General features: G+C 44.1%; 2 protein-coding genes and 1 long non-coding RNA gene across 4 annotated transcripts; all 3 read left to right on the top strand.

The window, feature by feature from the left end:
• On the top strand, window positions 676-1,588 carry LOC110430504. The gene is made up of 3 exons (XR_002447842.1): window positions 676-740; window positions 831-1,127; window positions 1,309-1,588. It is a non-coding gene; the product is annotated as an uncharacterized LOC110430504 (long non-coding RNA).
• Window positions 2,646-6,261, top strand: LOC8071297. 2 transcript variants are annotated; one of them, XM_021446918.1, is made up of 2 exons: window positions 2,646-3,833; window positions 5,780-6,261. In XM_021446918.1, exons 1-2 carry the CDS (start codon window positions 2,963-2,965, stop codon window positions 5,872-5,874), a joined length of 966 nt encoding a protein of 321 aa, XP_021302593.1. In that variant the 5' UTR covers window positions 2,646-2,962; the 3' UTR covers window positions 5,875-6,261. The 2 variants fall into 2 exon arrangements, with proteins under 2 accessions (XP_021302593.1, XP_002439248.1); XM_002439203.2 differs by having other exon boundaries at window positions 2,658-3,833; window positions 5,771-6,261.
• On the top strand, window positions 7,532-11,785 carry LOC8071298 (uncharacterized RNA-binding protein C23A1.09). The gene is made up of 4 exons (XM_002439204.2): window positions 7,532-7,940; window positions 9,221-9,357; window positions 9,647-9,792; window positions 11,371-11,785. Exons 1-4 carry the CDS (start codon window positions 7,670-7,672, stop codon window positions 11,417-11,419), a joined length of 603 nt encoding a protein of 200 aa, XP_002439249.1. The 5' UTR covers window positions 7,532-7,669; the 3' UTR covers window positions 11,420-11,785.

Genomic DNA, 11,883 nt, shown 5'->3' on the forward strand with positions numbered 1-11,883 from the left:
AGCCTTTTTGGAAATATTTACCTATATTTCGTTAATTTTTTTCCTTCACTTGAATTTTCCCGCATTTTTCAAATTTGAATTGCAGGTACATGAAATAATGAAACTTTGGCCTTGGAAATATGATATTCATGGTGGGGAATGTGTTTTAAGGCCGTGTACCAAAGCTCACCAAAAGTTTCAAGTCCTTGTACACGTAACACGACCATCCAGGAGTGGCAAATGTGTTTTTTAATTATATAAAATCTAAACGAAGTTGAAAAATCACGAAACTTGACGGGGTGTCGTGTTATCGCATGTGAAGGCTATGAAAAAAAATTGAAAAAGTTTGGAGCAAGTTGCGGCGTAACATGCTCAAAACCCAGACATCTCCGCACATCTCACTTGTGATCACATGTGGAGTTGTGTGTCTTTTGAGCAAGTTGCAATGTAAGTGTGGTTCCATTCGTCGTTCACACACGATCCACCTTCGCTTCACATACCATCAACCATGTGCGGGTGTAATATTGCAGGCTAGGATGGAGGAGCTGGAGGCCAACCAGGCGGCCTAGGACTTGGCCCACAAGGCGCGGCTGGCGGCGGTGGAGGCGGCCCACCAGGCGCACCTGGCGGCACTGACGGAGCACCACCAGCGTCAGATGGCGGACCTGGCGAGCTTCCTCCGGACCCAGCACCAGCAGAATCTTCCTCCCTCGCTCTTTGCTCCACCACCAGTCCCAGTGCCTGCTCCTGTTCAGCGTCCGGTGAGTATAATACTAATTGCCTCACTTGCTTTAGCTTGTGCGGCCATCCTGCAGGTACATTACTAATTACCTCACTTGTCCTTTGTGCAGGCTCCGTCGGCGGGTTCGAACCCGACTCCCAGCCCTCCACTGGGTGCCAGCCCTACACAGCAAGGCTGGCCAGGGTACCCGACCTACCCGACCTACCCCACGCAGCCGTTCACGTGGGGGCCTCCTCCTCCACAGTCGCAGGGCTACTCCTCGTGGCCGGGGGCGCAGACGCAGCAGGGGCCTAGCGCAGGACTATGGCGCTACGACGCCGCGCCGTCAGGGTGGACTCAGGCACCACCACAGGCAGGGTGGGGTTCGTGGGGCGATGGGACCCCTGGGGACGGCGCCACGAGCTAGGTACGTTTGCCTCCCTTAACTACTTGTTGGCCTTCGTGCCGCGATGGTTGTCGGCCTTCGTGCCGTGGTCGTTGTTGGCCTTCGTGCCATGTTTTTTGCAGGTCTTGGAACCTCCCCGTGCAGGGGAGGTGCTGCCGAATTTTTGAGTGGATACTAATATTTTTCTCTCCTTTTGTAGGAGGAGGACCTGTGGGGGGTACTCGGTGACGAGCAAAGTACCTTTGCCTCCATCTTCTCGACTAGGACGCATGTTAGACCCTTTTGCCCTCATGTTGGACTTGTAGGACTTGTTGGACATGTATGTTGGACATGTATGCACTTGTTACGCGACGTTATGTGTATTTCGGACATGTATCGATGGATTTGATGATGTTCATGTGTGGATTCATGTTGAGATCGAATCCGATGATGAAATGCGGTTTATATGCTATATTGTTATTATAAACGTGATCTGTGGTATATATATGCTATAAATGTGATTCGAATGCAATGAAACAGCAAAAAAAAAATCCCAGCTTTGCCGACAGCTTTGACCATAACTGTCGGCAAAGCTGTGTATTTTTTGCCGACAGCAGATGTTTGCCGACAGCCTTGGTAGGGACTTTGCCGACAGCCCTGTTTACCTGGCTGTCGGCAAAAAATTGGACTGTGCCGACAGCTATCTTGGCCTGGCTGTCGGCAAACCCTGACTTTGCCAACAGCCCTGGCTGTCGGCAAACCTGGCTTTGCCAACAGCCCTGGCTGTCGGCGATGCCGTTCACTTCGCCGACAGACCACGTGGCTGTCGGCGAAAGGACGCCGACAGCGCCCTAATTGCTGTCGGCAAAGTCCTGTTTGCCGACAGGATTTTTTCCGACAGGGGTTTGCCGACAGGAATAGGGAAATCCTGTCGGCAAACTCTTTGCCGACTGTAAAAGGGGCTTCGCCGACAGCTTTCAGCTGTCGGCAAACCCGCGAATTCCTGTAGTGTTTGCTCATCGATCCACCATTCACTGCACCAACTAGTACATGTAAAACTGGTTTTATTAGTTTTGTAGATAGGATTTGCAATGCGTCATTAAAACGTTTGTATTACCAGTTGACGACGGCATTGACCAACCAATTGCTTTCCCCTGCTAGCCTCTTGAAGAACATCTGAGGGATTGAGATGACCATCCACAAGTATATGTCACAAATCCCATCCATGCATGCATGTTTTGTCAACACTCATCAACACTGCAGCAGGTATATAAGCATAATAATAGGAAACAACACCTATATATATATATATATATATATCCTAAAAGGTGTATATACTACGACTATATATATATATACTCCTGATTCCTGAATTAGCGGGGCGGGTCATGCATCCTGAATTCATTACGCCCTGCTGGTGACAGGAGACGTGCACGTACGTACATACGCCTGATTGAACAGGGCACTGTTGATACACTCCTTGCCATGCCTGCCATGCCACCACCATGCCATACCATACCAATGCCATGCAGAGAGCGAGAGCGACACGCACAAATTAAACCTATCTGCAGGCAGCAGCTAATCTATCTCCGTCTCCATTTAGCCGCCGTCCACGTCCAGTCCATGTGTCGCGCCACCGGTTCCCCCGGCCGTCGCCATCGCCGGTCACCTCACCCTCCACTGCCGGAGGCCGCCGGATCGAGCCAGGTATATATAGCCCCTGCCTCACCAGCCTACACTTCCCACCCAACCACACCACTGATCGCTCGCTCTCCACCAGCTACTATTCTCACCTGCACCATTTCTCTCTCGCGATCCAAGCCGAACGAGCCATCTAGCTAGCTAGTCTGACTATCTGGTAGGTGGTCAGGTCAGGCATGGCGAGCGCTACGACAGAGCAACAACGGGCCAGCCTCATCGTCGACGATGGCGAGGAGGATGAGCAGCAGCAGCAGCAGCAGCTTGACGACCTTGTTGGCCGCGCCGCCGTGGTGGCGAGGGAGGTGAGCAAGCGGGTGTCTCGCCTGGCCGTCGAGGGAGGAGGAGGAGGCGACGCCGCCGCACGACGCCAGCAGGGCGTCTTGAACATCGGCGGCGGAGGCGGCAGTGGAGTTGGCGTCGGCGCCAGGCCAGCTGCAGGGAACGGCCATCATCATCACGAGGCGGACGCGGTGGCGGCGCCCCACTTCAGGCGCTCGTTCACGGCCGGCGCGCGGGCGCTGCCGCCGCCGCACGCGTGGCTAGCGATCGAGGACACGAGGAAGCAGCAGAAGCAGGAGCACGACGACAGCGACGAGCAGTGGGCGCGTGTCTTCCATGGCGGCGGGATGCATCAGCAGCAGCAGCAGCAGCAGTTTCAGAGGCGGAGCAGCTTCAGCGTGGTGCGGCGGGAGCGCGCGGCGCGGGAGGCGTGGCTGGACCGGGCGTGGGAGATGAAGCGGAGCTGGCACCAGCGCAACGGCGGCGCCCCCGACGCGGACACCCCCGTCGTGGTGGTGGTGGGGACGTCGCCGAGGGCGTCGTCGTCGTCCGACTCCCAGCAGCAGCATCCGGCCATGGCGTCGGGCGGCGGCGGGGTGGCCATGGACGTGGAGGAGGTCCGCGCGTGCCGGGACCTTGGGCTGGAGCTGCCCTCCGACTGCACCGTCGAGATCCAGTGCTACGGGCTGTCCGGCGGCAGCAGCCCCACCCACACCGCCACCCCCGGCAGCGGCGCCGACTCACCCTCCGCCCTCTCCAGTCTTCCTGGTACGTACTACCAGTACTATTGGTCGTTTATTCTGAAACTGAAACGTGCTAGAAATGAATTATCACTATATATATATATATATATATATATATATATATATATATATATATATATATATATATATATATATATATATATATATACTATTCTTAGATACTTCAAATTTAAGGAGTTTTCCTCAGTTTTCCTCATATTAAAATCCAAGAACAACAATAGTAATGGCGATTCTTGACGTCCCTTATGTATATGCACATAGTATCTAAGAAGGTACAAGGAGGAGAGAAAGAAATAGAAGAGGTAGAATACATTTGAGCTAAAGGGTGCTAGTTTAGAATTTGTAATCACCTATGGTTTATTTGAACATCGGTGCAAAAGAATAAGCAATAATACTTTTAGCGTGGCTATTTGGAAGCACTAAAGACGAACGGGCAGAGAAAGTTGTTGGTCATGCATGAGACTAATATTTGTACAGAGTATTGTTTAGGCCCTGTTGTTTGGATTTGTTTGGATTTGTTATATGATATAGTTAGCTAGCTAATAGCTCATTATCTGTTTTAGTTCAACTAGTGGGATAGTTGTTATCTAAAGCTCAAGTAACAATTAGCTAGCCTCTTATCTAGCCCTGTTTGGATCCACATAAGAGATAATTATTAGCAGATAACTGCTATCTATCTATATGAACCTAGGGCCTTAATATAGGGATTTGCTAAATTTTAACTTCCTTTTAGACGACGGTTATTGCATATATTTTGTACTGAAATTGCAGTCTTAGTCCGTTGCAATTTCTATTGAAATAATCTACAACTTTTTTGTTCTGAGAATAAAAAAAACATATTGGACAAAAAACTACAAACCTAACAAAATATGGTTTGTGTTGGCACAAAGACAATTAACAAATTACTACAATTGTTTCTATATATAGTATGACAAGAACGAAAAATTGATACGTTGTGATACAAAGACAAATAACAAAAATAATAATTTACGTATACTAGTTGGTGGTACATGAGGGTTGCTGAAATCATATTATAATTCAGTCACATGCTTAATATAATAGGAGCCATATTAGCAGTATGACATAAGTTAAAACGCTGAAGCAAAACAAATTTTATTAGTATGGAGTTTGGTGACATGGCTTCCTTTTGTACTTTGGTAGAAGAATAAACACACTAAAGCTCCTTAATAATAGCTTCTAGTATATATATAGTAGTACCTTGCATGGCGGGCATGGCATGGCAGCAGGACGACGGACGACGAGGACGAGTTCTCTCTGCCGGGTCAGCAAGGGCACTGCTGGCTGCCGGACTCTCCATTAATTAAGGAAAGGATTAGGTCGACTACTACTCGAGTAGATTGCTACTAGTATCTCCCTTGGATCTTGGCTGCTTAATTAGCTTAACCACCTACACGACCTTTTCATCGTGGTGGCAAATTAAAATCCATCCCTGTTGACAGGGACGACCACTCCATTTTGCATAAATATATTCTCCGACTCCGATCCACTGCAGCAACGACGGTCGGGTCGCCATCCAGCTGCTAGTCTGTCATCATAAACCACGTTCCCGCACCGGTCCGGCGAGTCTGGCCGGCGATCTCGCCACCACGCAACGCCGTCGCTCTCGCTCGAGATCGCCACCATGCATGGCCGGCCAGTAGTTAATCCGATCCCCTGTGTGTGTCACGATCCGCCTGGACTGGACCCTGGCCTGCATGCTCATCATCATGAGATTCATCCATGATCCATCTGATGACGATGCTGGATATATAGAAATAGCTATGCATTGTTATCGTTATATTATATATATATATATATATAGTACTCGCCATCGATTACTGCGTTGCCTATATTTACTTTTTTCAAAATAATAATAATAATCTATATAGAAATTGGGATGCATGCTTGAATTATAATTAATTAATTTCTACCCTGTTACAGGAGGAGCAGGAGGAGGAGGAGCGGATCCGATGGACGTGAAGGCTCGGCTCAAGGTGTGGGCGCAAGCGGTGGCGCTTGCATCCACCACCCATCTCAGTTCATGATATATACGGAATACGTCCGGGCCTGCAAAGTAGTTGAACAAATTGGAGTGTTCCATAATAAGTTTTTTTTTTATTTATATATAGTCATCATATATGTAAGCAAATGCGTCGGTGCATCTTTTCTTTTCTTCCAAATTAAATATACATTCTAGATAGCTATAGTCTATATAAGTAGTATCTAATTAATCTCCGCGTGTAATGTACTAGTCTACACTAAGTAGAGTACTTATTACTCTTCGATTTGGAATAATGTGTAACCGTCCAGTGTGTGAGAGACATTATCTAAGCGTGCCTGTGTTCGTGCAAGGAATTGTATTAATGTAAGCTCTACCCTTTTTAACAAATTAAGCTGAGAACAAATGTATATTTTTTATATACTCACATATACATCATATATATACCAGGTATCACATGGTGGGAGAGCTTTCTTGTGTGTCGTACAGTACTAGTTGGCCAACGGTGGCCATCACCCATGATGACATCTCATTTCCCCTAAAACTGGCATGTGTCGCCGTTTGTACCAATTGATTATTACTATTACTACTGTGCATCGACCACAAATAAATATTTTTTTGACTGCTATGATTCATGTTTGACCATTCGTCTTATTTAATTTTTTATGCAAATAATAAAATAAACAAATCATTATAAAAATATATCTAACAATACAATAAGTCATGAAAAAATAAATAATATTTATTAAATTTTTTTGAATAAGACGAAATATCAAACATGACCCATAGAAGTAAAAAATGCAATTATTTGTGGGACGGAGAGAGTACGCAATTTTTTTTTTCTTTTTTTTTCTTTCTTTGAGGGGACGGCAAGGAGCAAGTGAGTCGCCCACCGGAGCGCGAGAGATGGAAGAATTAATCATGGGCCGTTTCACCTTTAGGCTTGACGCTGTTGTCCAACAATTGGGCCGGACCAAAGGAAGACACACAATTGGGTTGCTTGCCTTTTGGGTAAATTACCTTTGAGTTCTCTGAACTCATGTCATTGTGCCTTTAAAACCGCGAAAAAATATTGTAAATATCTATTAAACAATATGGTAGATACATGCTAAGTTTTTTTTTATAAAAAAATAAAAAAAAGAGCTTAAATTGTCATTGCAAGTTAGAAATAGTAAACCCTTATGTTCCAAGAAGAATGACTTAGAACCGATTCTCGTTCTCCAATTCCACGAGGTGATTATTATTTAGCATAGAATTGCTTCTAAAAAGAAAATAGAAAAGACCCTGATTTATGAAACATGCGTCCAACAAGATTCGAACACAGACACAGGGTCAATTGACCGATATGGCCGATACGTTGTATCTTACCTTAACTGTACTACTATACCGCCGCATAGGAAAAGAACTATACCTTGTTTACTTCAAAAAATTTACAAAATAGGAATGTAGTATTTACGTTTGGATTTGACAAGTATTGTCTAGTTTAAAAGATTCGTCACGTAAATTATAAGTAAACTGTGTAACTAGTTATTTTTTTATTTATATTTAGTACTCCATATATGTGCTGTAGAATTCAATGTGACGGGAAAAAATTTTACAAAATATTTTGGGAACTAAACGAGGCCATACTACAAACCTGTCAGAGGCGTGTAGCTCTAGTATAATAAAAACAATACCTCAGGGGTTCCTCTGAAAAACTCCATATCCACACGGCTCGGCGACTCGCGAATCGCGATTCGCGAGCCCCCCAAAAGTCCCAAACCCGTAGCCGTAGTAGGTCTCGTCTCCGCCCCCTCCTCTCCCCCAACCCGATCCAACCCGGCGGCGCGGCGGCGGCAGCGATGGCGGCGGTGACGAACGCCGACGTGGAGGTGGTCGACTTCGACCTCGACGACGACGACCTCATGGACGAGGACGCCGGGCCGGATCCAGCGCCGGCCCCCGCCCCTGCCTCCCGCCTCCGCTCCACCATCGCGGGCGACGACGCGCCGCGTAGGACCAAGGGCCGCGGCTTCCGCGAGGACCCTAACTCCTCCGCGCACCGCGACTCCCGCTTTGGCGCGGGGGGACGCGCCGACCTCGACTCGCTCGGCGGCCCGGGACCCATCCAATGTACAGTCTCCCCTTGCTCTTTCTTTCTTGTTTTCCTCAAAGATTTGCTTGAACCGATTAGGTTTTTTTGGGCAATAATAGTACTGATGAGGCAAGTAGGAGGATTATTTGATATCAACTCTATTATAGGTGTCTATGTAAGTATGTGTGCTGCCTTCTTTGTGATGTGAGCGGATTTTAGGGGTTCGAAGAACCTAAAGATTTCGCATTCATCGGTTAGTTCCATGGCCGAGTTAGCAGTACTTGTACTTGTTGTGATGTGGAAAAGATCAATTTTTTTTGCATGTAATGTGGATGTGGAACTGGGGCTTTGGGTGATCTGGTTGCTGCAGTGATTTTTTCTATTTCCTCATCATTTTACTGATTTTAGTCAAGGCCAATGTCCAATGGGGTTCAAAGATCCGAAGGATTTCACATTGATCAGCTAGTTCTACAGTGGATTAGTTTCCACTTCAAATCTGGACTACTCTGATTTCTCTAGGGTTTGTCTAGGGAACTTTTATATTATTTCCAATGGAAATTTCAGTTCCCTCTGTGAGCATGATTGTTCATTCTACTCACATCACATGGTACTGTGCGTTGTTGGTCTATTTATCTTTCTGGCTTTTGGTTATCAGTTCTTTTTATTATTTTAACACCATTGAGGTTGGTTCTTGATGTGAGCTGAAGACTGTGATGGTATTAATGTTAATCAGCTTGTTAGTTGTTAGTGACGGGCTGAGGATATAATAAACTGAAAAGTTCTTTTACTTTTTTTGTAGCTATACGAAGAGAGTTATTTTCAACCTGAGACTACTGTTATACACCGTTATTTGATTCTGTATTCTGAAGTTTTGGTTCCTGTAGGCACAACTGAGCTTCTTAGCATTTTGATTTGTTCTTTCCCTTGCATCCTTTCATTTGGAACTTTATACCTCTCTTTTACCTGTATGTACTTTTTAAATAGTGCATCACTGGGAATATGAAATCTTGAAACTTTTTAGTTCATGTTAATTTGATGCCTTGGTTTGCCCACATCACAAAATTTAATAGCTTCTAAAAAAAATCTGTCACCAGTTGTAACTGGGATTGGTTGGATACTTGGATCTGCCTTTATAAAATGTACATTTCCTCTGCTTGTACTCTAGGTAAAATTAAAAAAATGATCAAACTGTTTTTCAAAAAAACAATAACTTAATGAAGTCTGCAGAGTTCTTTTACTTCTGTAGAAGGTTCTTCTCTACGATGATAATTAGTTCCACTTTGAGTTCATATGTGCTTATTTTGTTCTCTTGTTGCAGCAATTGAAGGATGGATTGTGTTGGTCACTGGAGTTCATGAAGAAGCTCAAGAAGATGACCTTCAAAATGCTTTCCAAGAATTTGGGCAGGTCAAAAACCTGCATTTGAATTTGGACCGTCGTACCGGATTTGTCAAGGTCTGTTTTATTTTCCTTGAGTACTCTTTAGCTTGCTCGCTTGCTGGCTTGCTGCCTGCATCACAATATTCCTCATTTTAGAATTTGACAATTCTTAACATATAGTTCTTGAAAGCATCCCTTTTGATAGTAATTAGCAAACGACTTAGGGTGGAAGCTCCTTTATATATGTGATGATCTTGCAAATGACTAATTTAGTGTCTTTATATGTGGTATCTGTTGTTTAAATACCAAGCTTTTTATCTTTTCTCAAGCATTGGTTTTTACTTTTGCCCCTTTCTCTGTACAGGGGTACGCTTTGATTGAATACGAGAAGTTTGAAGAAGCTCAGGCTGCAATAAAAGAATTGGATGGAGCTGAGCTTCATGAGCAAATAATGAGTGTTGATTGGGCATTTAGCAGTGGCCCTGCTAAGCGCAGAAATACTCGAAAAAGGTATTTGCTTCATTTTTCCCCTGAAATTTTGGTATCGAAAAAACAGGGCTAGGTCACTACTAGTTTTCTTTCTGCTGGTTAGTTTGTTGGATTCCTTCCCCTTTTGGTGCTAGCTGTGTTAGGCCGTGTTTAGTTGGTGAGGAGAAAATTTTTGCGACACTGTAGCACTTTCGTTTGTTTGTGGTAATTATTGTCCAACCATGGGCCTTGTTTAGTTCCCAACAAATTTTGCAAAATTTTTCAGATTCTCCGTTACATCAAATCTCATCAAATCTTTAGACGCATGCATGAAGTATTAAATATAGACGAAAATAAAAACTAATTGCACAGTTTGGTCGGAATTGACGAGACGAATCTTTTGAATCTAGTTAGTACATGATTGGATAATATTTGTCAAATACAAACGAAAGTGGTACTATTCCTATTTTGCAAAAAATTTTGGAACTAAACAAGGCCATGGACTAACTAGGCTCAAAAGATTTGTCTCGTACATTTCGACCAAACAGTGCAATTAGTTTTTATTTTCGTCTACATTTAATACTTCATGCATGTGTCTAAAGATTCGATGTGACGGAGAATCTTGAAAAAATTTGGGTTTTTGGGTGGAAGTAAACAAGGCCTTAGTTTGTTGGACACAAATATTTGGGCAGTACATGTTTCACAATGCTCAATATTTGTTGGTGTTCAATAATATCTGATGTGATCTGATCCTGATTTGGGGATGGAAGGAGGTTTTAGAAATTGTCAGAGCTAATTGCACCTGTTACTTGGCCATTAGTGTAGCAGACGAGCCAATTTGACTAGACTGATGGATTAATATTTTTTAGTTAAAACTGCACTGAATCAACATGCAGTTGAAACTGGTATACAAGTACTGGAACACATTAGGATTTAGGATATTAGAAACTAAAACTGACTGCAGTGAAAGTTGTTGACCTTTAATTTTTCTTGTCACTTTTTGTTCTTGTGGTAATCGGCTCTAGACCACATCCATTATCAAAAGGTATCATGCTTCCGACTTTCCAGAATCTGTGGTAAATGTTAGAGATACCAGTTAGGCCTTATTGGCGGGGTCTATTAGCTGCACCTGGGACTTGAGTCTATGGTTTATATAGGTTGGTTCTAATCTTCATAGGCAAGTATATCCAACGGTGGTACTACTTCTATAAAACCAATCCTGGATAATTCTTGACTATATATGTGTACATGTATTCCATGGCTTAATCAATCAATTATTCACCGTGCAATTGTATTGCCTTCAGTAAAGTAGGTTACCTGCTTGGTTCTTAGAGGTTCCAGTTCATGTTTTCATATGGGTGCTGCTTTTGACTATGTTTTCCTGAAACATTTTTTCTCTTAAGGTGTCTTACCAATGCCTGGCATTTTCAGAAGAGCCATGTTAACTTTCTCTGTTTTCTTATGGTTCTAAAGTAGAGTAATATTATTTGGCTTGCCTCAATACAATTGCTTAATAGATGCCCCCTGTTCCTTCTGATTATTATAAGATATACAAGGGGTCTACTGTTACTATTTCCCCTCAGTTCTTTGACTTTATTTGGTACTTTGTGTTTTCGTCAGGTCACCACCAAGAGCTCGTTCAAGGACCCCACCCAGGAGAAGGCACTGATGTTTCCCCAGCATGTCATGAATTACTGTGTGATGTAGTGCAAGACGTCTGGGGATTCCAAATATTAGCTTGGTGTATGTCACCGGAGTTTGATGGTTGTTATTAGATTGCCTGCTGTTTCCTTATTTGGGACATTGGTAGTTGTATCCTGCTTTGAATTCCGGTCTGAGTTGGAGACATGGAGGTGCACTTAGCCGCTTACCATTATGTTTGGCATGCCAGTTCGAGACTATTGTAAGCGATGATCCTTTTGGATTTTTGACAAGTGATGTGTTGGTGTTGGATTTTTATGTTTGTGTGTGCCATCACTTTGTTATCGCCATTCTGACGAGTGATGCATTTGGGTCTTGATGTTTGTGTGTTCAATTGCTTCACTTTGTTGTCACTCGAGAAATGCTAATTATTTCTCTGTCCCTGTTTAAAGTAAGTCATAAGTTGATCGAACAATTAGCAATTGGCAAGCT

Source organism: Sorghum bicolor, chromosome 9, assembly GCF_000003195.3.
Source record: "Sorghum bicolor cultivar BTx623 chromosome 9, Sorghum_bicolor_NCBIv3, whole genome shotgun sequence".
Lineage (NCBI taxonomy): Eukaryota > Viridiplantae > Streptophyta > Magnoliopsida > Poales > Poaceae > Sorghum > Sorghum bicolor.